The following is a 27,888-nucleotide window of genomic DNA, read 5'->3' on the forward strand; positions in this document are numbered from 1 at the left end:
TTTAGGCTCCAAATTCTTAAAGAGTGTGTCTGCCATTAGATATTTATAACTGTCCGCAAGTGATCTTGTAAGAATTAGCTATAGTAATTGTTAGTGGTAAAAGACAACCATTCTGAGAAGAAAAAAATGATTTAATTCTGAAAAGTCTCCCATTAGTTATCCTTCAACATATGTCATAAATTTGTACTCAAACTAAAAAATGAGAGGACATATATAAAACGTAACGTTTTGTTGAGATTAGCTGGAATCTTATTTGTATTAACACAGTGGCAGTTTGTAATTAGTCACACTTACTTAGTTATAGCTTAGTTGCTAGTGAGCTGTCAGTTAGTTAGATATTTTTTTCATTTTCATTCCATGTATATAATGTGCAGTGTTGTACTGAACGAGTCAGTTTTCTCTCTCTATTCTTAATAATGAGATGAGTTCATTTTACATTTTCTAAATGCTGTTCAAGAGCGCACAGAGCCTTTTTCTTCCGTATATGATTTTGCACGACGGTGTACACATTAATAAGGAAATAAAGGAAGTAAGAAGAATGGAACATAGTTTGGTGTTGATGTAAAAATGGGTCAAATAATAGGCTCAATGTAATTCATCCATCACATGTAAGTAAGAGATAGAATATGGTACACCAATGATATATAAGACGATCCATAACTTCTTAATTAAAAGAAGAGTTAACAAACTCTATAATAAATTGGGAGTTACAAAAAAGTATCGAATCGCATTAGACGAGTGACTTGAAATAATTTTACAGACCGCATTTGAGAGTGAGATTTTTTATAGTTTAAAGAGAGTGTGTTTGCTATTAAAAATTTATAACACTTCACAAGTGATTTTGTAAGAATTCGCTAACAAGGACTCCTCTTTTACAATTTTTATGAGCTAGATATTTGCTATATGATAACTGTCATTTCATCTGTTATATTGGAGGCAGGGGTTTATGTCCTCCTCCATGTATTATTCTTTCTTGATATACACAGGTAGGGGTTTATGCCTAACCCTTCACCATTACGATGGTGTCCTTTAAAAAACATTTTTTTGCGCGGATTGCCCTTCTTTTGGGGTGGTCTTTAAATTTTGCCCCTCATATTTGTGGTCTTCAAATTATGGCCAAAATAAGCTATTATTTAAACCAATTCACCAAAATAATACGTTTTTTTTTTTTTTTTACAGAACTAGAATAAACGTATTCCTGAGTAACATATTAGGCATTATTTTATTCAAAAATTCTGACGGGAAAACAGTGACGGCGTTAAAATAAAAGTCGTTACTGACAGTAACGATTTAGTCCTATTACGTATTCTAAGACCACGACTAATAGTTGTCTCTTCATTTAAAATAACGACGTCGTTCAGTGTTTTCTAATATATGTGAATAAATACACAACTGAGCAGTAAGCCCTCATTGAACAAATTTTCCTTTTCAACTTAAATCCCCTCTTCAAAATAAACCCTCATTCAATAAATTTTCCTTTTCAACTTAAATCCCCTCTTCAAAATAAACCCTCATTCAATAAGGGGCCATTTTAAAAACGGAGGGGGTAGGGGGGCTCACACTCAGAAGAGGTAGCTGTTCTTCCCTTTTATTCTCTCTCACTTCTTGGTAAGCACTTTCTCTCTTTAACTTCCTTTCATTTCTTCTCTTTAGTTCCCTGATCTGAATCTTGGGGTTTTTCAAAGTTCGAATCTTTAAGAATTTTTTGTGCTAATTTTTAGAGAATTTGTTTCTTTATTTTGTGGGGTTTTGTCTTTCTTGGATTTGATTGGTTCTTTATTTGTGGATTTGGAATGATTTCAATCGTTTGGAGTTTGAAGGGAAGTGAGAAAAGTGTATTATAGCTTTGGTGTATTGGAAAAAAAAAAAAAAGATCCTGTAAGTATAGTGTTTTGATGATGATGATAATGATGGTAAAAATGAGGTACAACAATCACTATCACCAGGAGAACAACAAAATTTACTCGATCCATATATTATTTTATCTATCTCTGCAAATGGATTTTATTCCGATGATATAGATTGTGAAGTTTATTCGATTTTTTGCTGCAAATTTTAAATGTGAAACTTTCAAAGCTCAGTATTTTGTGCGATTTTGCTTGCAAAAAATTGATTAAGAAGCTTGGAACAGGATACTGTGATTAAGGTATGTGCTTTTTCACACACTAGTATAGTGGAAGAATTCTGGATTACATTTCAAACTTTCAATTTCTGGATTAGAAGATAATGGTATGACGAATTTCTCCCTTTATCTTCAAAAAAAGGTAGTATTCTTGTTTCTAGGTTTTTCGTTTGGGAAGATACCGAGTGTTTTTCTCTGTTTTTTCACTTTCTTAAGAAGATGTGATGTTCACATTTTTTAGGCAAAACAAGCATAGAAGTTTCATAGAAAATATTCACTTGTGTAGGTATTTTTGTTTTATGGCGGAAAATAATACATATCAGATGGATCCGGGTCCACTCGACTCGTCTGTATTGAATGAACAACTCACCCATAGGTCACAGGATAATGTGATTTTGAATACAAGGAGATGCGATGGAAATTTTTGGGACTTCGTAAAGGACCATCCAATTGATACACGAGTCTTGGAAGTGATTAGACTATCGGGATTGTACGGTGTTTACAGATCTCATCGACCTACTATTGATCGTAGTTTGATTACTTCATTAGTTGAAAGATGGCGTCCTGAAACTCATACGTTCCACTTTAGGACGGGAGAAGCGACAATCACCTTGCAAGACGTAGAGGTGTTGTATGGCTTACCCGTGAATGGTGATCCAGTACTTGGGAATGAGTTGGCGAGGAGCACAGAGGATTGGAAAGACATTTGTCAAAGATTATTAGGTTTTAGTCCACTTCCTGGAGACTTTAAAAAAAATAGCCTCAAGGTATCGGAACTTAATCAACACATGCTACGTCATCCAAAATTACTTGACACGGCAACACAAGATATGGTCAATCAGAAGGCTAGATGTTATATGTTTTGGATGATTGCTGGTATGATGAAGGCGGATACATCTGGAAGTAATTTGAAGCTTATGTACTTACCTATGCTTGAGGACGTCAACACAATAGGATCTTACAGTTGGGGTAGTGCGACTCTAGCAAGCTTGTATCACTATCTTTGTAAGGCCTCACAGGCTAAGCAACATGAGATAGCGGGATTCCTACCACTACTACAGGTATACCTAAAAATATTAATAAAAGTATTAACTGTATTTATAAAAAAAAAAACTTGTTTTAGGGACGGATTTTAGCGACACAATTTATGTCGTCGCTATGTAACGACGGATTACCTACGAAATTACAATTTTGTCGCCAAAAAAAGGGAAAACGAAATGATATCTAAACTAACGACGGACTAGCGACAGAATTTAATATCTGTTGCTATATTTAGGCGCTAAAATTAAGCGCCTTTATTTTAGCTACAAAATTTACGACAAATTGTTGGCGACAAAATTTATTACAGCTTAGTGACGGATTTAGCGACGGATTATGTCTGTCGTTAGATAATATGTATGTATCACCATATTTTAATACCAATTGCTACGGATATTTCCGTTGTTAACTCAAAAAAGGGTAAAATTTAATGTTAATCTTAGCGACGGAACCAATCCGTTGGTAAAAATGTCGGCAAAAAAAATAAAATTTTATTTTTATCAAAGAAATAAAACAAAATGGTCTCTAATAAACACACTAAAACTTCAAAACTGGTTTTAGGGACGGGTTTTAGCGACACAATTTATGTCGTCGCTTGTAACGACGGATTACCTACGAAATTACAATTTTTTCGCCAAAAAAAGGGAAAACGAAATGATATCTAAACTAACGACGGACTAGTGACAGAATTTAATATCCGTTGCTATATTTAGGCGCTAAAATTAAGCGCCTTTATTTTGCTACAAAATTTACGACAAATTGTTGGCGGCAAAAATTATTACAGCTTAGTGACGGATTTAGCGACGGATTATGTCTGTCGTTAGATAATATGTATGTATCACCATATTTTAATACCAATTGCTACGGATATTTCCGTTGTTAACTCAAAAAAGGGTACAATTTAATGTTAATCTTAGCGACGGAACCAATCCGTTGGTAAAATTGTCGGCAAAAAAAATAAAATTTTATTTTTATCAAAGAAATAAAACAAAATGGTCTCTAATAAACACATTAAAACTTCAAAACCCACTAGAACTTTCTTCAAACCCACAAAGCCACTGAAACTGCTCTTGCTCTCTCTGGCTCTGCTTAGGTTTGTCTTTGCTTCCCTTTTCTCTTCCCTTTTCTGTTAGATAGGCTTTCTCTTCGTTTTCAAGAACATAAAAACATGTTCTTTTCATCTGGCTAATTAATTTCTTCAATAATCTGTAAGTATTAGTAGCATTTTTGATTCATTGTTTAGTGCTGTATTCATATGGGTTTCTTCCATTTTTATTCTTTGGTAATGCATGATGTTGACACCCAATTTCTTCCCTCCTTTTCAATTTATTTCCTTGGGCTTCTAAAATTATTAATGAAATAAATAATTTGTTTTCAATACTATTTTTTATTTTCTACTACTATTAATAGCGTTACTATTTTTTACTACCAACATTACGAGCATTACTTTATCACGATTCTTTAATAACTCGTCATCATTTCATTTCAGGATTTGTACTTGCTAAATTAATTATAAATCAATACTTTAGTAAGTCCTTTACTTTCTACATATTAATTACTAATTGCCTTCACATAATATATATTGTACTAGTTACTAGTTATTAAATTAGAAACCCGAGAATAATTAAAATGAAGGAGGAAAAGATCCATGATTTGCAACCCAATTCGTCAAATTGAGCCCAAATCATGGCCCAAATGAAACATTTCATCAGCAGCCCACTACCCAATTTACCCAGCCCGTTCGTTTTAATTCACCATCTAAAACCTAAAGGGCAAGCAGCCGCACTTCTCATCTCCTTCATCTTTCCTCTTCCAAACAAGAACCCTTTTTTCCACAGCCATGGCAGACCATTACCACACTATTTTGGTGCAAATTTTGTTTCTTTCTACCTTTGTCTGAGCGTATGTTAATGTCTCTGTCTCGTTTCGTGTTTGGATAGTACGTTAAATCTCGAAGCTCAGTGGAGGTCTCACTATTTCGGGAAGATCTGAAAATATCGTGTTAAGCATGCTCCGTTGGTTGAAAATCAATCAGGATTGGAAAGTTTAAACTCAATCTTCTTTATGATTTTTATCTTTCACCATTTTAGTACAAGAGCTTTATTTGATTTTTGTCTTCTTCCATCTTTTTCTGATCTTGCTACTGGCGAATCTTTACAAATCTCAAACGTTCAGATTTTTGAACTGGCTTTTGACCTAGATAATTCAATATCCCGCCCAAATTGAAGATTAGATTTTTTTGGCTTACACCTATAAATAGCGTCTTAAGAGCTCAGCCGCAGGAGAGAGTCACTGGGTCTCAATCCAAAAGAAAAACAACGTTAATAAAGCCACATATCATTCTAAACTGCTATATTTTATCTTTTTGTTTGAACTTTGTCTAATCTAAGTGATTTCGGGTTCGTTCGTGTTCGAGCGTAAAATCCAAGACCTCGACGCCCCATTCACTGCACCAACAAAAGGTAATATCTGAGACCATTGCATTTAGTTCCTGAAATATGTAGTAGCATGCTTATTTAACTTGTTGGAAGCCACGGTTCGTAAAATATTATGTCGAAGTTCTGGTTTAGAGTCATTTTAATGTAATCATGGTATTAAAATCTAAGTAATAGCCAGCTTTACTTTCCGAATCTAGTTAAGTAGAGAAATGAACATGTTCTTATCCTGAATCTAGTTAACTGTACCATAAGAGACTAGTTTGAAATGATATAATGAAGTTATTTGGATAATAGTAGATTAACATGAGGTTTAGTTCACTGTCTTGTTCTCTATTATGTCTGGTTTGATGGTTGAAGAAAGGGAAAAAGACCGAATTGGATTGAAATATACTACAAGAAGTGGTGTAAAAAGAGAGGAAAATATAAAGTGAGGATTTTGGATCAATGGGTATTAAGACTGAAGAGACACAGGACTTATCTTTTGTTGCGGGATAGAAATTCAAGTCTTATCAGTCTAATGAGTTCTGTTGCAGGCATTAGAAGTAGATAAATGCAATTGCAGTGATCCATAAATTTGGTCACATAGTATTGACTGATATAGAGGAACTGTAATGTCTATGTCTTATTTCTCATTATTGTTGATAGCAAGTGCAACTGTGGCCTTTAAGTTAGTTTCTGCGCAACTGCGCAACTGTTTATTTCTCATTATTGTTTAGTTCACTTCTAAAAAGATATGGCCAAAAATGTGTTGCTTGCTCTCTTTGGAAATTGTCAATGAGTTATGCAGTGCCTTTCATGTGTTTATGTTCCACATGTCATCTTGATCTTTTCATGACGAAAAAGGCCGGGTTGAAGGATTGTTATGTCCAGTTCTTCAGCTGAATGGTTCCTCTAATTGTTTTAATGGGATAAACTCTGAAATTGTACAGTAAGCATCTTCTTTTGCTGGTCACAAACTCTTTCTTCACCATGCAACATAACAATAATTATGGTTCCTTACTGTGTTTATTCACAAAACAAAGTGGAATTATGTACAGCTATCTTAAAACACCAGTAATAAAAAAAATCCTATATATGTAACAGTGTTGAACTGGTATTGCTATTATAAACTAGTATGGATATATGTCTTAAGTGTTGCAACTTGCCAGCCAACTTCTTTTTCCATGCATAGGCTTCATACATCACTAAAGTGAACATACTACCTTTTGGATCCAATTACTTATTTTGTTGGTTTTGGAAGTTACTAAACTATGTGGATTTTTTTTCTTGTATAGGCTGTTAAAAAGGGTCGAGATCCAACACCAAGTAAGGTACATTTGCACGTCCATACACACTGTCATGATGGAAAATCTTTTGTTGGTGAGAGAGCCCGAATCGGTATGTGAGTCCAACATTCTATAATCTTCTATAGGAAGTTTCTTTCAGTAGTATATTATGCTTATACTGTCTGATTTCACTTCAGTTTTTGTTTGTTAACAAATATCTTTTCTGAAAACTTATATTCCTTTAGCAGAGTAAATCAATAATTCTGTTGTTGTTTTCTCAAAGTAGGCAGCATTATAGCTAATTTTAGCTATATCATTATTTAGAGAGTGATTTTCTTTTTACCAGACCGCGAGCTTGCTTCGTAATTTAGTTAGACAGTGTCTAAGTGAACCAGAAAGAAGTGAGCGAGGTAGAGGGAAAGGAGTCCTAGATTGAGTGAGAGTGTTGGTTGAAAGTGAAGCTCATTAAAACAAGCACAGAACATTGTAGTGTTTAATGATTCCTCATAATTTCAGAAACTGCTTTATATAATTATATAGATTGCAGAATGAAATAGTTGATGGTAGAATCTCAAGGTTAATCAACTGCCTAAAGTGACTATACGTTATTTCGTTGCAGTTAAAATGAGAAGTTCAAAAATAAACTGTTTAGTGTATCACATAAAATGGCACTGGTGGAGTACAAGAATGTATCAAGTATAAAGGTCACGCAATATTGGCTCGGAGGAAGACAGAATCCATCTCAATGTTTTCATTTGTGGTGAGGGGAATTACTGTCAGAATGCAACATAATAAGTGTTGGTCCTTTGATGGCATTCTTGAGGCAAAAAATCACCTAAAAATTCATGAAAAGTAAATTTATTGTGATGATCTAGTGGTTTTATTTCTGCTTCTTCAGTGCCCAAAGCCATTTTATGCAAAGGTATTTGGACACGGATTAAGAAATTAAAGAAGAATTTAAAATGAATAGTATTAAAGGTTTCACGTGTCTTTTCATTTTCTTTCCTTATGAAAAATGAACTTTAATATCAAGAGAGTACTTTGCAACGGTAAGTAGAACAAATATGCCATCTCCTGCATCAACAATATTTTAATGTGTTTTATAGTGACATGTTTTAGTAAAGATATATTTGGGCACAAACCAACACTTAGTAAGTGCTTGCAGATGCAAATATGCATAACTTTGGGATACGTAGAAATAAACATGGTGTTAAATGAAAGGGTTGAACAGAACCTAAAACAGAAATTGAAATATGCAATGAGCAGTGATGAATGGTGCCTTTTGTATCTTTCTTTATAGTGGCATATATTCTTGGAGAATTAGGCTCTGTTGTTTCTGCAAGATGAAGTGCATGTGAATTTCGAATATGACATTGTATCATATTGAGTCAAGCCCGTTGGACACAGGTACATCGAGGCAAATGGAGGATCCGCGTAACATAGGTTGTGGACGCATGTGAATTTTTTGTTTTTGATGGGTAATTAAGCTTTTGCTTGTTCTCTGAACTTATCACAGGTTGAAAAAAATGGGAAGAAACTTTGTTTGCTTCCTTCAGTGAGCAGAGATATTTTGAATTCTATTGAAGCTTTTAGGGCATTATTCTTGCTATCTTTAATGGTTCTTGTACATGTTCTTACTGTTAGTGAAATGAGTTTCACTAATTATCACTCTCTTGTACAGGAAAAATATCAAGAAATACTACAAAATCAGACACAGACTCAATCTGAAGTTGATCAATGTCAAGCCTATTACGAAGCTGCAGGAGGGGTAAAGAAAAGAAGAATATATGGTCTTGGATCTCAAGCACAAATATATTACCGGCTGAATCTTCGTTCCTCTTCTGCTTCTGATGCTACATCCTCAGTACCACCTCCGAATGCTCAACTAGCAGTGACTGGAAATTTGGATGAGTTAGTGACACGATTAATTCCTGCACTGACTGATAGCATCATTCCTGAACTGACTGATCGCTTGCTTCCTATAATTATTGAGCGAGTACGTGGATTGAGTCCTTCTGTCTCTTCTCAGACAGACACTCCTAATGACCATCCATCATTTATGGCACCTATAGTTCCAGCTCCAGTTACTGCCAACATTGATCAAGTTCATGCATTGGTTTCTGGTGATGATCGTGGCTCTCCAGTCTCTCATTAGTTAGTTTTGTTGTTTGGACTTTATGGTTGTTGCATATGATTTTGGATTTTTGGTTTTGAATATCGTTGTGGATGCTTTGAACTTGATTTGCATTCTACTATGTATTTTGGACCTTGTAGAATATTAGTTTTTGTGAATTAAGTTATTATATGAGTCTCTAATATATGCTTGGACAGGTGTATTTAAAATATTATATAAAACCAATAAAAAATTGCGACGGATTTTTGTAGCTATAACTAATACAAAATCTAATGTTGCGACAAATTATTTTCGTCACCAAACGGAATACAGAAATGTGTATTAAAAGAATTGGCTACGGAATTAGCGACAGAAACTATTGGTTGCCAATCCGATGAAACAAAAGAATTGGCTACGGAATTAGCGACGGAAACTATTGGTCGCCAATTAGATGAAACGACGAAATAACTCATAGAATTAGCGACGGATTTTACTAACATTGTGACGGATTTCATGCCTCGCTCATATTGGCAACAGATAAAATCCGTCGCCAATCCGTCGTTAAACTTGCGAGGGATTCATTTGTTTTGTCGGCAAATGGTTAGCTACGAGGATTTTACCGACGGATTCAATTCAGTCGTTATTCCGTCGCTATATCGGTTTAGCAACGGATATATGATGTTTACCGATGGATTACGTCCGTCGCTAAATCCAGTTTTTTTTGTAGTGTATGTTTTGGATGATTGCTGGTATGATGAAGGCGGATACATCTGGAAGTAATTTGAAGCTTATGTACTTACCTATGCTTGAGGACGTCAACACAATAGGATCTTACAGTTGGGGTAGTGCGACTCTAGCAAGCTTGTATCACTATCTTTGTAAGGCCTCACAGGCTAAGCAACATGAGATAGCGGGATTCCTACCACTACTACAGGTATACCTAAAAATATTAATAAAAGTATTAACTGTATTTATAAAAAAAAAACTTGTTCAATTCCTAAACATATAGTTCTCTTTCTTCTAATTAGATTTTTCTAACCTTCTTACATGGAATGTTCCTCCCAGAGTATACATATAGTTCTCTTTACTTTCTTTCTAGCTAAATGATAAGATTTTTTATTTCCTTTTTTCTATATATAATGAAAAAAATGATGTTGATTGTTTTAGTTTACTACAACAGTTGCATTAAATGATGCTGAAATTAGTGTTTTATCTTCAGGTTTGGGCATGGGAGAGAATTACTGTTCTCAGGCCCCAGATATTAGCACAAAGAGACGCGAATACTGGTTTACCTAGGGGTCCACGCGCTACTAGATGGTTTGCACATTTTAGTTGGACCGACACTACCCAATATGTGTTGAAAGTTTTTAGGGATGCACTTGATTCCATGACGGAGGATCAGGTACAATGTTGTATTAGTTTTGTTTTAATTTTCATGTATATTGTAATTGTAAGGTCTCATTTGATTTATTTGTTTCATTTAGTTTATTTGGGAACCATATTCTGATGAATTAATTGAGAGCCTTCCCGATTATTGTCGTGTTGGACGAAATATATGGCGTGCTAGAGTCACAATATTTTGTTGGGATGTTGTCGAGGTTCACTTGCCTGATCGAGTTATGAGGCAATTTGGAATGATACAGGAGATACCACCAACTCCGTTTGCATTTGATCCCACACATTTCAACCACGATCGTCGGGGAAGGCCAAATACAAATTGGGAATTGGAGCATGCACAATGGTTGCCATTTTGGCACCAACGACTTCGATACGTTATTAATGCACCGGTCAATCATGAATCACTTCGGTATGATGACCCCTACCTTGTTTGGTTCAGACGCATTACTCGTCTTGTTATTGGTAATCCTACTTCGCGTCCTCAGCGGCAACAAGGTTATGTGCCTAATGCAACGGTTTATGAAGCAATGGTAAGTGGTGCATATTTATTTTGGTTCAACAGTACTACATGTTTCTTTTATATGCAATGTGAAAACTGTATCAGATAATCAGTTCTACACTAGTTGCAGCATATTAATAACTACCTTTGTCTTTGTTGTTTCGGTTAAAAGATTCTACCAAATAACTGATCATGTATAAATTAATCTAGTAGTTGCATCATACTATTTGATAGATGGTATATTACAACTTGTGATATACTAACCACCGCTTTCTCCTTTTTGAAACTATGATGCATGCTCTGCCTATAATTCTCAAGCAAATTTGTGTTAAAAAGGTACTGTTTGGTTCCTTGAAAATGCATTTGGGACAGAGTATTTGGGTAAGAAGGAATGTGTGAATATGTGGTGATGAGACAAAGTGTGGTGTTATATAGGAGTAGTAGAGAGTATTTATCTGAAAAAAGTGGAAGGGGGAGGAGAACACTGAATTAGCAAGAATGGTTACAAATGGTGACAGATTTTGGCAGAGCAGAGGGAGAGAGTGTCACTGGCTGTTTATTTTGTTTGTTTGTATCTCTACCCCGCCACCCCCTACTTTAGTACTACAGTTGTTCAAGTGTACACCTGTACAGCAGGGGTATGTCATTACATTTTTATTATTTTCTCATCATTTACAATGCCCTGCATGCATGCTAAATTACCCATCCTAATATAGAATAGTACACTTATCTTCACAAAGTACACATAATGCATGTAATCACTAATGAACTCATACTAATAGCAAACCTTTTATGGAGTTAAAAGTTAGGCATCTAAGAGTTATACTATACACTTACAACCTAGCTACAGACTATTATGTTTAGCAGTTTACGTAGTTAATAAGTTGTGTACTAGTAAAAGATTTATCAATTTAATTTTCAGGTTCTCAATCCACATTTATTGTATAAATTTAAATTCATATAGTTGGGTTTTTAGTAATCTAATTAAAAAGGTACTGTTTGGTTCCATGAAAATGCATTTGGGACAGAGTATTATTGTACTATTCTAAAGATGCATGATTTTGATGTGGTTTCACACAGGTGCGTTATATTCATTCAGTGGTTGATAAAGCAAAATCACTTGGTGATCAGCCATTATTTGAGGAATTTTATATGTTTCGTGCAATGGTGCGGAGTGAAGTTGAAAAGTGCTTGACATATGTGCACGAGGCTGATAGAATTCATTTACAAGCCGATTATAAAAAAGATGGAGTACATGCTGACCATATACGTCCCTCTGTTCGTAGGCGAGGAAAAGGTGGTGTTGCTGGTAGGAGGGAACGTGCTATTAAGAGAGATCAAGTGTCTATCGAAATGGATGAAATGCGTCAGGAAGATGCCCAAGCAGTCCCGGAAGATGATCTAGTAACAACAAATTGTGATATTAGTTCCACTTCAAGAGGCGACACTCACGAATTCACTCAGGCATCAGCTATGACATATCAACCAACAACTACTTAGATTGTACCATACATGACGCCACAAACTCCACAATATTCAAGAGATCCAAGTCTTTCGTCTTTTGAGAATATATTTGTTGAGAATGGTCCTGTTTTTAACTCATCGCCTGTGCAAATGTCCATCGATATCCCTGAGGCCACTAATAGAGATGATGGGCAGGACTGCAATATTGAGATACAAGGTAATGAGTTGGATGATTCCAACGATGAAGTGGATGGTGAACCATTAATGAGGCAGAAGCGTAAAATTATTCGTAAGCGTTGTGCGACCGGGAGTCACTTTCTTGATCCGTATGGTAGGATTAAAAAGCATCGCGGTAGAGGTAAAAAGCAGCAAGGTAGAAGCAAAAAGAAATGAATGCATCACTAATAGTTTGGCTTGTAAGTAAGATGAAGGCACATAATCTCGCTGATCTAGTTTAGTAGGAATAATCTCCTTTTTTTTTTTGCTCACTGTAAGTTAGATGAAGGTACAGTTGGTGTATTATTTTTTTTCTTTTGCTTTTTGTATTCAGCTACGTTTTAATTGGAAGTCATGTATTAGCTATGGTTTTTGCTAGCAAGTCATCAGCAGTTTAGTAGGAATGATTTATTTTTTTTGGCTCACTGCTGGTGTTTTTTTGAAGCTGGAAAAGAAGTGAAATTTTGGCTCACTGCTGGTGTTTTTTTGGCTCACTGCTGGTGTTTTTTTTTTTGGGTCACTGCTGGTGTTGTTTTGAAGCAAGTCATATATTAGTCTTTTTTTGCTTTTTGTATTCAGCTATGGTGTAAGCAGAGAATTGCTTTTAGCTAATCAATTTGCTTTTTGCTTTTTGAGGCCACTAATCGATTTGCTTTTTGCTTTTTTGGCTCACTGCTGCTTAAGTATACATAGTAGATAATTTAGGAAACACTTATTGATCACTCCTACATAAAATTTAGGAAACTGAGCATAATGATCATATTAAATAAAGAAACAAAAAAAAAATTACTGATTACTAATAAACTAATATAATAACTTGACAAACTCGACTAACACTAAGTTTGACTACGAGTTGGACATTGACGCCTATCATGTCCAGTTTGCCTACACAACCCGCAAGATCGCCCATATACTGCAGGACCACGATCCATCTCATTAGGAATTCTAGTTGTCCTTGGTCGATTGGGACGGCGATAGAGTTCATTACTTGTCATTCTAAAACTTGAAAATGGCCAATACGCCTCGTGCCCAACTGGCGAGAATGACCCAGAATATGTTGTAGCATAATTCTCTATTGTGAAATGCTCGCTGACAAAATTTCTAGCCAATCCTCCCATTCTTTCAGTAACCTTCATGACATGTGAACATGGAAACTGCAAATTAGCCCATTTTCCACAATCACATTTTTTTTCATTCAGTGAAACACGGTGAGGATTACCACCAGTACCATCAACCTGCATAGATCTAACCTCATATACCCCTGTGGGTATATTCCAATCATAAACAAAGTGCCTTTTTGAACTTTCATAGTTATTTTCCCACTTCATTTTGAACCTCCCCGTCCATAGTTCATTTTGCTCCAAAAGTTGTTGCGCTGTTTGAGACCTACGAGTATACCGTTCAACAGTTTGCCCCAATGATAGTTTAACCATGGCAGTGACAGGCAAGCCTCGTGCTTTCTTCAGGACTCCATTGAACGACTCTGAAAGATTTGTTGTCAACACTCCCCATCTTTTTCCATCATCATGGCTAACTGTCCATTTGTCCAGGGGAATTTCCATGAGGTATTGATATGCTTCAACATTTTCTTCCTTAATTTCCCACATCAAGGCTTCAAACTTTCTTATTTGATGGGCAGAAGCAGCCCTCCACATCAGTTTACTGAGGTCCTTGTTTGGATATCGAGATTGAAAGTTGCTCTTAAGATGCCTTAGGCAAAATCGATGGAAGGCCCGAGGCTCTTGATACCGCCGCAACTCCAATAAACTAGCCAAAATTCCTTTTGCCCTATCAGAGATCACACATATATCTTCTCTATCCTTTATCACATGTGCGCTCAAATTCCTAAAAAACCATTTCCATGCCTCTTTCGACTCCCTGTCAACAATAGCAAATGCTAGAGGAAGAATGTTATCATTTCCGTCAATTGCAACAGCAATTAATAATTTGATATCATATTTGCCATACATATGAGTTCCATCTACTGAAATAACAGGGCGACACGTTTGGAATCCATCAATGCATGGCTTGAAAGCCCAAAATACAAACTTGAAAGTTTTTACCTCTGATGAACTCGTAGACTCTTCGTGTTTCCATTCTACAACAGTTCCATGATTAAAGTGTTGAAAAGCTGCAAAAAATTTAGAAAGCTCACTAAATGATTTTTTAAAGTCACCGTACACCAATTCAAATGCGCGTTAACGTCCAAGCCACGCTTTCCTGTATGTCACTTGATGACCAAATTTCTCGTGAACCCTAGCCATGACATCTACTACTAATAATTTGGGATTTTTTCGAATTTGGTTTAGAAATAAAGATGCAATCAAATTGGTATCTAGGTTGACATGACCTGTCATAAGCCCTTCAGTCTTACATCTATGATTATCAACATACTTTCCTATCTTCCAAAGGTTATTTCCAACCTTCCGTCCTCGAAGAAACCAAAGACAACCTAATAAATTATAAAACCTGCATCTCACAACCCATAGACTTTTGTTTGACGTTACCACCTCGAACTCTTTATTTTTGCGCAAACTCCAAATCGTCACGGCCCGTTTCAATTTTGCTTTGCTGCTAAAATACATATTCTTTTCCAAGTCTTTGTTGGCATCCTCGGACCAAGCTGAATAACATCCCGTCTCAGATTCTCGTGTAGAAATAAAAATATCTTCCTCGTTCTCCAATGTCGTAAAGTAGGGTATATCATGACATGGAATTTCGGACACACCATGACCAAATTGATTATGAGGATTTACACCAATATTATTTTGAAGTAAATCTCCACTATCATTGATATATTCATCAGGTTCACTTTCTCTTTCACTCTCTTCATCCTCTCTTGAAGGGCCGTCATCCTCTGAATTTTCAGAGCTAATTTCAGCATTTACATCATTATACATATCAATGCTAGCCTCAGCTTCTCTGTGGAGAAAAGGAAGAAACCATATTAATAAATTGTAGTAAGATTGTAGGATATATGAGCAAGTTTTTTTCTCTTAGTAGAAAATTTATATGAGTACGAACACATTTAAAAGTTAAAAAATGCAACAATTTTGAGGTTTCTAATAAACCTATTCTAGCACTAAATAATTGAAGCAACAATTAAAAACATGTAAAAGTGCAACAATTGGCGGTACAAATATCTTCTGGGGAGTACATAAAATTTGACTAATTTATTTGTTGAAAATATATAAACCCAAGCTAATTTGTTGCTTACCTGGCCTCATATTCTCCGTGGCTACTACTAGTACGTCTTTGACTACTTGAGCCTTCATCAAATGATCGATGACCATGCATGCTAGGACCTGCACCAAATGATTGACGGAAACCATGTGTCGCACTATATGATGACACATTGGTGTGAGATTGATTATAGAAATTTGGATTGTCGTGCATCGGTAACTGCTGAAATGATGGTTGAATAATCGGTTCTGCAAAATGAGGCTGACTGGCCATAGCAAATCCATAATTTTGAGCCAACAAATTCATGTGATAACCATGCTGACCACTCATTTGAAATATATTATTTTGATTTGCTGGTTTGGTCTTTACATAAATCTCCAAAATATTTATATCGATCTTATCCGCAAATTTTTGCGGTATGGAAAAAAATTGTAGCAAGGACTGGTCATTCTCAATTTTAAACTCAATGAACCTTGTATTGTTACCTTGAAATGAGCATGGATATTTTCCAGAAATATCAATTTGAATATTTTCACTATTTGTCCCCATCTTCTCATGCAATAGTTCAACCAATTCAGCATAGTTCGTTGAAATAAACATGCTGACAATCATTTTGGCACCTTCAGTGTACCTGAATCCGTTCATTTCAGTAATTATTTCGCCACCCCAATACAAAGCAACCATCACATTATGTTCAAAATTGACCATCTTTACTCCTACACACGAAAATAAGACACTTATTATTATTAATATAACAGAAAAATAAATTAAAACTATAGTATTATTTTAACATATTACGACATATTTGACTTAATTAACTTATACCTGTTGAATTTTTTAATGCTGTTCCAACAATAGGTCACACAAGTAGAAGCTTTGCTGAAAATTGTTCGAATGTGTTTGAACATTCGTTTCATAGACTATATTTTATAATGATATGTGGTTTGTTCAAAAAGTATGAGGAAGAGGGACTTTAGCAGTGTGTCGTTATTGTGTGTCACGTTTTACAATTAAAACGTAACTATTAATCACGTTTTATAGTCAAATCAATCAGAAAGATTCCCAATTTGCAGGATTCTCGGCAAGATTTGCGCATGCCTAATTTGAGTAGAAACGTAACTGTCAGTTACGTTTTATCCTAAAATCGTAACTCCTAGTTACGGCTTTAACATCAGTCAATGTCAAATTACATAGAACGACTGTTCGTATTCGTATTCTCTAAAGTCGTTACTAACAGTAACGTATTAGGAATAATATGTTACTAATAGTCACGAATTAGCTTTTAACACCGTTAACCCCAGCTATTTTTTCCGTTAGAATTTTTGAATAAAATAATGCCTAATACGTAACTCAGGAATACGTTTATACTAGTTCTGTAAAAAAAATTAAAAACGTATTACTTTAGTGAATTGGTTTAAAAAATAGCTTATTTTGGTCAAAAGCTCTCAAATTATGCCCCTCATATTGCTGGTCTTTAATTTTTGCCCTTCGCATTAATTGCAACTCTGAGCGTTTACGCAGAAATCATGAGGTTCTGAGTTTGAACCCCCGCTCAAGCATAAATTAAAAAAAAAATGCAAGGCAAGGTTTGGGTCGCGTGTATGCCGGACCCGGCATACACTTGTTAAGGAATTACCAAATTTATGCCGGACCCGGCATACTCATGCCTTATGGGCAGATTTGGCATAAGTATGCTAGGTCCGGCATAACTTTGGTAATTTCTTAATAAGTTTATGCCGGTGGTGGCATACTTTTAATGGGCAAACTTTTATGCCGGACCCGGCATAAACTTGTGAAGGAATTACCAAAGTTATGCCGGACCCGGCATACTTATGCCAAGTCTGCCCATAAGGCATAAGTATGCCGGGTCCGGCATAACTTTGGTAATTCCTTCACAAGTGTATGCCGGTGGGGGCATAGCGAAATTTAAACTCTACCTTGCGATTTTTTTTTAAAATTTTGACTGTGTGGGGGTTCGAACCTGAAACCCATGAATTTTAGCCGAATAGCAAAATTTAAAGATTTCAAACATAAGGAGCAAAATTTAAAGACCACCCCAAAAAAAAGAGTAAGAATTCGCTACAATAATTGTTATTGGTAAAACACAACTGTTCTTAGAGGAAAAAAGATTTTAATCTAATAAATCTCCAATTAGTTATTCCTTCAGCATATGTAATAAATTCGTACTTAAACTAAAAAACAAGAGGACAGAAAACATAACGTTCCTTTTTTCTTGAAATAGTTTATGCAATTACATTCTTTGAGTTTAATCAACTTCCCATGTTTGGTATTATGATGTTCAATTAATACTAAAAATGATGGACTTAAGATCAGTCAAATCCATTTATAAATTGATTATTGTATAATCAGGAAAACAATACAGTCGGATAACCTATTATGAAACCTATTTTCTTTCGTATCCTCCATAATGGTGATCTTCGTGTCTTCACTCACTGAACCAAATGAGCCAAAGTCGTCATGGCATGGGATTGACCTGAAATAATTCCTGCAGTTGAAGGGTTTTGTCCCAAAACAATGCAATAACCATCGTCATAATTCTCCATCCCTTGTGCCATGAGTTGCCATACTAAGCTTCCTGCCATGGTTCCCCCTTCTTTTGCCAAATTATAGACATTTCTATATACACTGCTCATGAATATGTCTCTTGATCCTTGACCTCTGCTAGACTTTCCAAATTCAGCAAGCACAAGAGGTTTCTTTAGTATGGTTCTTGCATCTTGCCAATGGCTTGTTATCCATCTTTCCATCCATACCAATTGTGCCTCATCGCTTTGTCCAGATACCCTATAAATAAATGTAAAGAATTTAAGTTTTATTCACTAACGTGCAAAGAAATATTTATAAAACCATGTCACTTATAAGGTATATTACAACTACATTTTTATAAGTAGCTTTCGTAACTTGATAAAACGATGACTACTATAATTATAAGTTAAACTACATTAATCATGTACGATATTTCTAAACTATCAATGTATATAACTTAGATTTAAACTTAAATACTCCTTCTGTTTCAATTTGTTTGAACCTATTTCCTTTTTAGTCCGTGCCAAAATGAATGACCTCTTTCCTAATTTGGAAACAAATTCACTTTATGAATGATTTACAGTCACACAAATTTTCAAGGCTTATTTTGAACCATAAGTTTCAAAAGTCTTCCCTCTTTCTTAAATGTTGTGTCCAGTCAAATGGGTTCATATAAATTGAAACGGAGGGAGTATAATTTTTCTATAATTAAAAATATTCATGAGTCTATGAGATCATACTACGTACAAATTAAAGCATGTTTTTGGTAATTATCCAGTTATGATTGTCTTTCACATAATATATTGACATCACCTCTAAATATATATAACATTTTTTGACAAGTTTATTTTTGGTATACATATACTTTTGTAGTCTCTTTCGTAATTTGTATAACTACAAATAGTGACTCCAAAACATGTCTAATGTTGTTTGGTTGTATATGTTACACGCAAATCTAACCGATAATTGAGCAATATAAATGAGTTCAAAATTTTGCCTTTTACCCCATGTTGTTACCAGCAAGGTGATTCAGAAACACAAGTCGTCAAAGAAAATTGTGATGAAATAGTTACACCACAGAAAATACGATGAAGGATAGTAATTTTCTTTTTTCAGCAGTATATAAAGTTCTTCCCTTTTCATAGAATATTATAATGGAAACATGTGAATTTGTGAGTAGAGAAAAGATGTAAAATTACCATTGGTCAGTGTATGCATGGATAGTGGCAAAATCAATCTCGTTAATAAGATGATTACTTATGAAATCTGTTCCGACTTGATAACCAGGATTAACTTGCTTTCTTTCTGGAATTGAATCACCATAAAATCCCTCCATTCCAACCTCCAATAAGTGTTTGTTGTCTAATGACTTCACAAAACTTGCCATTTCTTGAACCCAAGCCTGGAGCAATATTAGTCAAAACCAAAATTTTACAGTAACCGTTAGTCACTAATATTTCTAAAATTCAACTAATTTAGAAATGAATTAAAATGCACTTCTTATTGAGGCTCACATTAACAGTTTTCCCGGAATAGTCAGCTTGGTCACGTGGCTCATTCATGAGTTCCCATGCCATAATTGTTGGATCATCTCTGTAAGCAACTCTAGTAATGGTATTGACCCTTGTGACGATTTTCTGTAGCGATTTCACGAGAACAAAAATTTATTAACTGCCATACTAGCTTCTTTTTAATTTTACTTAATAATGAAGACATTAAGTGGCCCCAAAAAAAAAGATTGCATGCTTATCAAATAGTTTGTTGTTTAAGTGAAAAAAGAAAATATATTTTTATGCATATACCTCAATATGGTTCTTGTAATAACTTTTTAGCATTGGATTTGTATAGAAATCATCGTCCCCATTAATATAAGCTCCTGCATTTCGCGCCCACTGAACATATTGAGCTTTTCCTCCAAAGTCGTTCCACTAGTTTACAAAACTCAAGATTAAGCGAACACCGTATTTTTTAGCTTCCGAGATCACAAAATCCAAACCCTAATCCAGAAAATACACAACGATAATAACTTGTTAGACTAGATATGTATAATAACTTCTTGTTGTAGATCAATTCAACCCGATTATGTAAAAACTATAAACGTTTTTAGTGCATAGAGCATAAACCTTTACCTGAAAAACACGTTCATCGTAAACGCCCGGTGAAATTTGTAATGCTCCGTAACCTCCATCACTGAAAGCCCACGTGCGACAAACAGAAAGGCCAGCAGCAGATGCATCTTTAAGAACATCGGTGACTTTATGCCTCTCATTAGGCTCAGCAGCAACATGCATCAACCAATAGGAGTTGAAACCATTGAATAGAAAAGGGGATCCATTGAGTTCAAAATGGGCATCCTTAACTGTTATAAACTCTGCATTATTCTCATCTCTTGGAACCCTAGCTTCACATGAGAGAGTTAGGACCAAGAGCAAGAACCCGGAAATACAACTCGTTCTTGTAAAAGACATTTTAGTGTTTAATTTCTAATAGTGAATAGAAGATTTGTGATATGTTAGAGGTCACCACCTATTATGGGCTTTTATAGTGAGTTGAAGATAAGGAAATTTACTAAAAATAGCAAAACTTGTAGGAACTAAGAAGACCTTCGTAGTGGATGGATATTGAAATTTAGTAGATTTAACTGAAAATAAGTTATTCTTAAAAGTTAGCATGGGATGTTGATGGAAGAGGAAGGCAGTTATTTGGTTAAGATAGAAATACAGGTCTGTCGAAAGAATTTATGGGGGAAAAGAAAAATAATAAAAGAAAAGGAAAAATATGGAAACATTGGTTGGATTTTAAGGTTTGATCAAATACTAGATGGAAACGTGTACTCAAGTACAGACAGTTTGAAAAACTAAATTAGATTTTCCGCTAACACATTGGGTTAGCATTTGATAGTAATATAAGGGCAATTTGCAGGATTGCTCTTCGCTGGGTGGTCTTTAATTTTTCTCCGGCAAAATGGTGGTCTTTAACTTTTGTCTTTAAGTAGAATTTGGGCCTTAAAGGCAGAATTTGCACATGGTCAGAATTTGTAAATTTCTGCCTTAAGGTAGAATTCTACCTATGCAAATTCTGCTTTAAGGCCCAAATTTTGCGTTGCGATTTTTTATTTTTTATTTTTACTGAGCTGGGGTTCGAACTCACAATCTCGGGGTATTAGGCGAAGGGCAAAACTTAAAGACCACCAATTTGAAGGGAAAAAATTAAAGACCACCCCAAATGAATGGAAATCCGCACAAAAAAAAGGTAATATACCGGATAAACTCTTTGCGCGGAATTCCCTTCAAAGGCAATGGTCTTTAATTTTTGCCCTCAAATTGTTTGTCTTTAATTTTTGTCCTTCGCCAAAAAACTCATGGGTTCCGGGTTCGAACCCCCACTCAATCAAAAAAAAAAAAAAATCGCAAGCAGAGTTTTGGATTCAACTCTCCTTAAGGCAGAGTTTGCACCTTATAAGGCAGAGTTTGGGCAAAAGTTTGCCTTAAGGCCTAACTTTTGGTGTGGTCTTTCAATTTTGCCCCTCATATTTGAAATCTTTAAATTTTGCCCTTCGGCTAAACCCCATGGGTTCCATGTTCGAACCCCCACACAGTCAAAATTTTAAAAACAATTCGCAAGGCAGAGTTTAAATTTCGCTATGCCCCCACCAGCATACACTTATGAAGGAATTACCAAAGTTATGCCGGACCCGGTATACTTATGCCTTATGGGCAGACTTGGCATAAGTATGCCGAGTTCGGCATAAATTTGGTAATTCCTTCACAAGTTTATGTCGGGTCCGGCAAAAAAGTTTTCCCATTAAAAGTATGCCCCCACCGGCATAAACTTGTGAAGGAATTACCAAACTTATGCCGGACCCGGCATACTTATGCCTTATGGGCAGACTTGGCATAAGTATGTCGGGTCCGACATAACTTTGGTAATTCCTTCACAAGTTTATGTCGGGTCTGGCATAAAAGTTTGCCCATTAAAAGTATGCCCCCACCGGCATAAACTTGTTAAGGAATTACCAAAGTTATGCCGAACCCGACATACTTATGCCAAGTCTGCCCATAAGGCATGAGTATGCCGGGTCCGGCATAAATTTGGTAATTCCTTAACAAGTATATGTCGGGTCCGGCATACACGCGACCCAAACCTTGCCTTGCAATTTTTTTTTAATTTATGCTTGAGCGGGGGTTCGAACTCAGGACCTCATGATTTCTGCGTGAACGCTCAGAGTTGCAATGCGAAGGGCAAAAATTAAGACCAGCAATATGAGGAGCATAATTTAAAAACCACAAATATGAGGGGTAAAATTTAAAGACCACCCCAAAAGAAGGGCAATCGGCGCAAAAATCAGTTGCCAGAATAGGCCTAATTTTGGGCAAAAATTAGGCCTAAAGGTAGGGGTTTGCCTTAAGCCCTAATTTTGGGTAAAAATTTGTCTTAAGGCCTAATTTTTGCCTGAATAAGCCTAATTTTGCTACAAATGTCTGTCTTGCGATTGTTTTTTTTTATTTAAACAGGATTCGAACCAAAATCGCAGGGTATTAAACGAAGGCCAAAATCAAAGACCAACAATTTGAGGGACAAAAACTTAAAATCAGTGCCTTTGAGGGACAATCGTGCAAATGACCCTCCTTAGATTTAGCCCAACAATATGTTAGCCCATTTACACTTAAAAGTACATTTTGGACTCTAAACAAATACAAACTCACAGAGATCCACTTTTTTTCAATTGTTTTTTGCGCGGATTGTCCTTCAAAGGCATTGGTCTTTAATTTTTGCCCCTCAAAGTGTTGGTCTTTAATTTTTGCCCTTCGCTTAAAAAGTTGTCACGCCCCGAACCATGGCCTGGACGTAACACGGCACTCGGTGCCTGACTACGTGTGACCGAGCGAACCACATGACTTGCTGAACTAACATGATTTCATATTATAAGCGGAATATGACGTGAATGCATGATGAACCTTTGTACAACATAATAGGTCATATTACATAATAAAGTACTTGTTTAAACATGAATGTGCCCAAATGTCCATATGACTTCAAATGTCTATCATGACATAACTGATTTGTCTAGTCTATGAAACCTCTATTTTGAGTTTGGACTGGAAGTCATACGTACTGGGACAAGGCCCCCAGCATACCTTTACATGCAAAACTACATAGAGAAGACAATGCTTAAAACCCCGAATGAAATGGGGCTCACCAATAAGCTAGCACGAGCAAATCCTAATGATCAGAAGCGTCGTCCTGTAAATCCGTACCTGCATCGTGAAATACAGGCCCCCGGGAAATAAAAGGGGACGTCAGCACATTGAATGTACTGGTATGTAAAGCAACCGGAAGAACAACATGGGACATAGAATAACATGATAGGAACTAAAAACTGAAAACTGGGACATGAACATGAGCATGAGTACATAACATAGAATTGAAACTGAAACTGAGTACTGAAACTGAACATAAAACATGAGTACTGTAAGCATGAGATAATCTGAAATGATCTGTAATAATCTGTAATACCGACATAAACCACCACGGGGAGAAGCGTGGAGTCTGATCTCTGCCCGATCAGCTAAGCCATCTCGTACCTTGCCGGGGCACGAGACATGAACATAACATAAATGGATCCAAATCCCTCAATGGGGAACATATGAAGGAATCGTCCTACTGGGCGGAGCGATTCTTATCCTACGTTGGCATACGTAGTTTCAGCCTATCTGAGCCTTCTCGGTATTATTACAACTCCCGAACATGAAAATAACATAGTTGGCTAAGAAGCCCATGACTTTCGTGAATTAACTTGTACTTGTCTTGAAATCATGATTTTCACGAAAGGACTTGTAATATTTTCATGAAATAACTTGTAAAAATAACTCATGCAGTTTCATATGAACATAATGAGAACACATGAGAAAGAATTCATGATTCATGGATTAAGCTAGGATTCCTAATGTCCGAAATGGAGGTTTAGGAACACAATAACGAACATACATATGGAATTCATGTTCATATATACATACATAATTACGGGCTACCAATACATTGGGTTTAATGCCCTAGGAGTTGAACTTCATAGAATTTACTAAACGGATCACGGGGAAGAACATAGAAGTTCCCACATGTGGATAGAAGTTCTACATACCTTAACCTTCCGCTTTTGAGCGTATCACAATGTCCTTCACCCCCTTCAACTTCAATCTATAGCATACAAGTCATAGGGATTCTATATTAGCAACAATATCCATGTTTTGTTCATCTAAGCATTTTATCAAACACTTAGTGGGCATGAAGCTCTATAACCCTCATTAATGGTGTTTTCTTCACCAAATCCCCATTCTCTTACTTCTAGTCATTTCTACAATCCCATTTAGATGCAATTAGCATCATTCTTCATAATCCATATGAATACAACAATCCCAAATCAACAACCCAACAATTCTAACATAGTTCATATAATTATCTTCAACAACCCAATCATTATTCTCCCAATAAATCATCAATTCACAATTATAAATGATTTGGGAGTAGAAATATTACCTTTTGGGTAGTCACCACGAAATCAACACTCCCAAGCCCGATCTTTAGCTTAAAATGACGACCACAACTCGTACTACACTTTATCCTTCACGAGCTTTAGGATTCGGGGCCTTAAAATTGGTTGATTTTCTCCTTCTTCTCTCTAAATTTCTCTCTCTCTTTTTCCTCTCTCTAAAATCTGAAATGAGGGGAAAAAATGAGGCTTCTAGGGTTTCATTTTCTTTAAATACCAAGGGAAAATGGGTTGACTCAACTTGAAAACGGGTCGGGACTGTTCTGTCTTAAAACGTCCATATCTCCCAATCCCGACGTCGCTTGTGAACCCACAACCTATGGTTGGAAAGATATTTCAATAATCTACAACTTTCATTCTTTGAGTTTTCCCAAATTCTCAACTTACGATGGGGTTATGGCCTCCCGAAGTCAGTTGACCCGAATCTCAAATGCGGACCAAAACGCGCCCACGTTACGGTACCGTAACACAGGGTACGGACCGTAACGTCGCGTCGTACCCTGATGAAAATTTCCAGAAACTTTCTGGAAATTTTCCCTGTGTTACGGTCCGATGTTACGGTCCGTAACACAAGGTACGGTCCGTAACACGAAGGGACGGACCGTAGCTTGGGACCGTATCTTGGTGAAAATTTCCAGTGAGGTTCTGGAAATTTCGTCTGTGTTACGGTACACTGTTACGGTCCGTAACTCGTCACCGTAACGCAGGCGATTTTCCAGCGAACAGGCTTCAGTCAATGGGGCATAACTTTTTGCACATATATCCATTTAATCCCCATAATATACCGTTGGAAATCTTGTTAATATGGCTACAACTTTCAACAAGGAAGTTCTTCCAGATTCACAATGGATCAAGGAGTTATCGTTGCCCGAAATAGACCTGTCAACCCACTAGAACTTTAATGATATGAGTTTAAAGTTGGTTCCAAGATGCGGGGTGTTACAATATCTCCCCCTTGGGATCATTCGTCCTCGAATGATGGATAATGGTTAAGATTATGGCTGGACATGGCTTGATTACATGAATGTGAAGGAAACATGACATGAAACATGAAGACTGAACTAACATGACTTGATCTCATGGAAACATGAATACATGAACTTGAACGTGAAACATGAGGCATGAATACATAAGGAACATGACATGGAAACTAAAGGTATTTACCTTGAAAACTATCTGCCTGGTCTTCGAACAAGTGAGGATATCTAGATTTCATGTCCTGTTCGGCTTCCCATGTGGCCTCTTCAACCTTCTGACTCCTCCACAAGACTTTTACTGAGGCTACTTCCTTAGTTCTCAACTTGCGAACTTGACGATCAAGAATGGCTATAGGGATCTCCTCATAAGTCAACCCGTCCTTAACTGTGATAGTATCAGTAGAAACAACCAACGATGGGTCTCTTACGCACTTCCTCAACATGGATACATGAAACACGGGATGTACAACTGCCAAATTTTGTGGCAACTCAAGTTCATAAGCCACTAAACCGACCTTTCGTAAAATTCTGTAAGGTCCAATATACCTGGGACTTAGCTTCCCTTTCTTGCCAAATCTCATAACACCTTTCATGGGTGAGACTTTAAGGAACACCCAATCATCAACGGAAAATTCTAAATCCCTTCGTCTCACATCTGTATAAGACTTTTGGCGGCTCTGAGCTGTTTTCAAACGCTCCTGTATTAACTTGACTTTCTCCATAGCTTGATAAACCAAATCTGGTCCTAATAACTCTGCTTCACCTACTTCAAACCAACCAATTGGTGACCTGCACCTTCGCCCATACAGAGCCTCAAATGGTGCCATCCCAATACTAGCATGATAACTATTATTATAGGAAAACTCGATGAGTGGTAAGTGATCATCCCAACTACCTTTGAAATCCAAGACACATGCGCGCAACATATCCTCCAGAGTCTGGATAGTACGCTCTGCCTGGCCATCTGTTTGGGGATGGAAAGCTGTGCTGAGGTTCACTTTGGTACCCAATCCTTTCTGAAAGGATTTCCAGAAATTCGCTGTAAACTGAGCTCCACGATCTGAAATAATGGACACTGGTGTCCCATGCAATCTGACAATCTCACTAATATACAGCTTGGCATAGTCTTCTGCTGAATATGTGGTCTTGACTGGCAAAAGGTGTGCTGACTTAGTAAGCCGGTCAACGATCACCCAAATAGAGTCGTGCCTCTTAGCTGAACGAGGTAAACCTGATACAAAATCCATATTGATCATTTCCCATTTCCAAACAGGAATATCAATATTCTGAGCCAAGCCACCAGGCCTCTGGTGTTCAGCTTTCACCTGCTGACAGTTCAGGCACTTAGCTACAAAATCTGCCACACTCTTCTTCATATCGTTCCACCAGTACATCTCCTTGAGATCATGATACATCTTAGTGGAACCTGGGTGAATAGAATACCTGGAATTGTGGGCCTCCGACATGATTCGCTCTCTGAGTCCATCTACATCTGGGACACATAATCTGCCTTGGTACCTCAAGGCACCATCATCTCCCCCTTGTTCAAAAGCTGTTGTCTTATGTTTGTGAATCCCTTCCTTCAGCTGCAATAAATAGGGATCACTAAATTGTTTCTCTTTGACTTTAGTGACTAGAGAGGAAAGAGTACTATTCTGAACAACCACCCCACCGTCTCCGGATTCTAAGCGGACTCCTAGATTGGCCAAACGGTGAACTTCCTTCGTCATAATTCTCTTATCCACATCCACGTGGGCTAAATTCCCCATGGAATGCCGACTAAGAGCATCCGCTACAACATTCGCTTTTCCCGGATGATAAAGAATATCCACATCATAATCTTTAAGCAATTCGAGCCATCTCCTCTGTCTAAGATTTAGCTCCCTTTGCTTGAAGATATACTGCAGGCTTTTATGATCCGTGAAAATATCAACGTGCACCCCATACAAATAATGTCGCCATATCTTAAGCGCAAAAACTACAGCTGCCAATTCTAAGTCATGAGTCGGGTAATTTCTTTCGTGAACCTTGAGCTGACGAGATGCATAAGCTACAACTTTACCATGCTGCATTAAGACACA

General features: G+C 36.6%; 3 protein-coding genes and 1 pseudogene across 8 annotated transcripts; 3 read left to right on the plus strand and 1 right to left on the minus strand.

The window, feature by feature from the left end:
- Positions 1-1,187: 1,187 nt before the first annotated feature.
- On the plus strand, positions 1,188-4,779 carry LOC132636492 (serine/threonine-protein phosphatase 7 long form homolog). 2 transcript variants are annotated; one of them, XR_009581291.1, is made up of 2 exons: positions 1,188-1,608; positions 2,409-4,779. XR_009581291.1 is itself a non-coding variant. In XM_060353384.1 (2 exons), the coding sequence occupies exon 2, from the start codon at positions 2,347-2,349 to the stop codon at positions 3,256-3,258; it is 912 nt and encodes a 303-aa protein (XP_060209367.1). In that variant the 5' UTR covers positions 1,202-1,608; positions 2,132-2,346; the 3' UTR covers positions 3,259-3,273. The 2 variants fall into 2 exon arrangements, 1 of the variants encoding a protein (XP_060209367.1); XM_060353384.1 differs by having other exon boundaries at positions 1,202-1,608; positions 2,132-3,273.
- Positions 4,780-4,918: 139 nt separating this feature from the next.
- Positions 4,919-9,193, plus strand: LOC132636493 (uncharacterized). Of its 5 annotated transcripts, none has more exons than XR_009581292.1 (3): positions 4,919-5,622; positions 6,873-6,979; positions 8,545-9,193. XR_009581292.1 is itself a non-coding variant. In XM_060353385.1 (3 exons), exons 2-3 carry the CDS (start codon positions 6,937-6,939, stop codon positions 9,016-9,018), a joined length of 513 nt encoding a protein of 170 aa, XP_060209368.1. In that variant the 5' UTR covers positions 4,930-5,622; positions 6,873-6,936; the 3' UTR covers positions 9,019-9,192. The 5 variants fall into 5 exon arrangements, 4 of the variants coding, with proteins under 4 accessions (XP_060209368.1, XP_060209371.1, XP_060209369.1 ...); XM_060353385.1 differs by having other exon boundaries at positions 4,930-5,622; positions 6,873-6,975; positions 8,545-9,192; XM_060353388.1 differs by having other exon boundaries at positions 4,931-5,622; positions 6,873-7,623; positions 8,545-9,192.
- A 511-nt stretch (positions 9,194-9,704) lies between these two features.
- Positions 9,705-12,896, plus strand: LOC132636489 (serine/threonine-protein phosphatase 7 long form homolog). Its single transcript, XM_060353382.1, has 4 exons — positions 9,705-9,910; positions 10,196-10,378; positions 10,461-10,904; positions 11,954-12,896. The coding sequence occupies exons 1-4, from the start codon at positions 9,707-9,709 to the stop codon at positions 12,371-12,373; spliced, it is 1,251 nt and encodes a 416-aa protein (XP_060209365.1). The 5' UTR covers positions 9,705-9,706; the 3' UTR covers positions 12,374-12,896.
- A 5,290-nt stretch (positions 12,897-18,186) lies between these two features.
- Positions 18,187-20,751, minus strand: LOC132636491 (mannan endo-1,4-beta-mannosidase 1-like; annotated as a pseudogene).
- Between the last annotated feature and the right edge of the window lie 7,137 nt (positions 20,752-27,888).

The sequence above is a fragment of the Lycium barbarum genome, chromosome 4 (assembly GCF_019175385.1).
Source record: "Lycium barbarum isolate Lr01 chromosome 4, ASM1917538v2, whole genome shotgun sequence".
NCBI lineage: Eukaryota > Viridiplantae > Streptophyta > Magnoliopsida > Solanales > Solanaceae > Lycium > Lycium barbarum.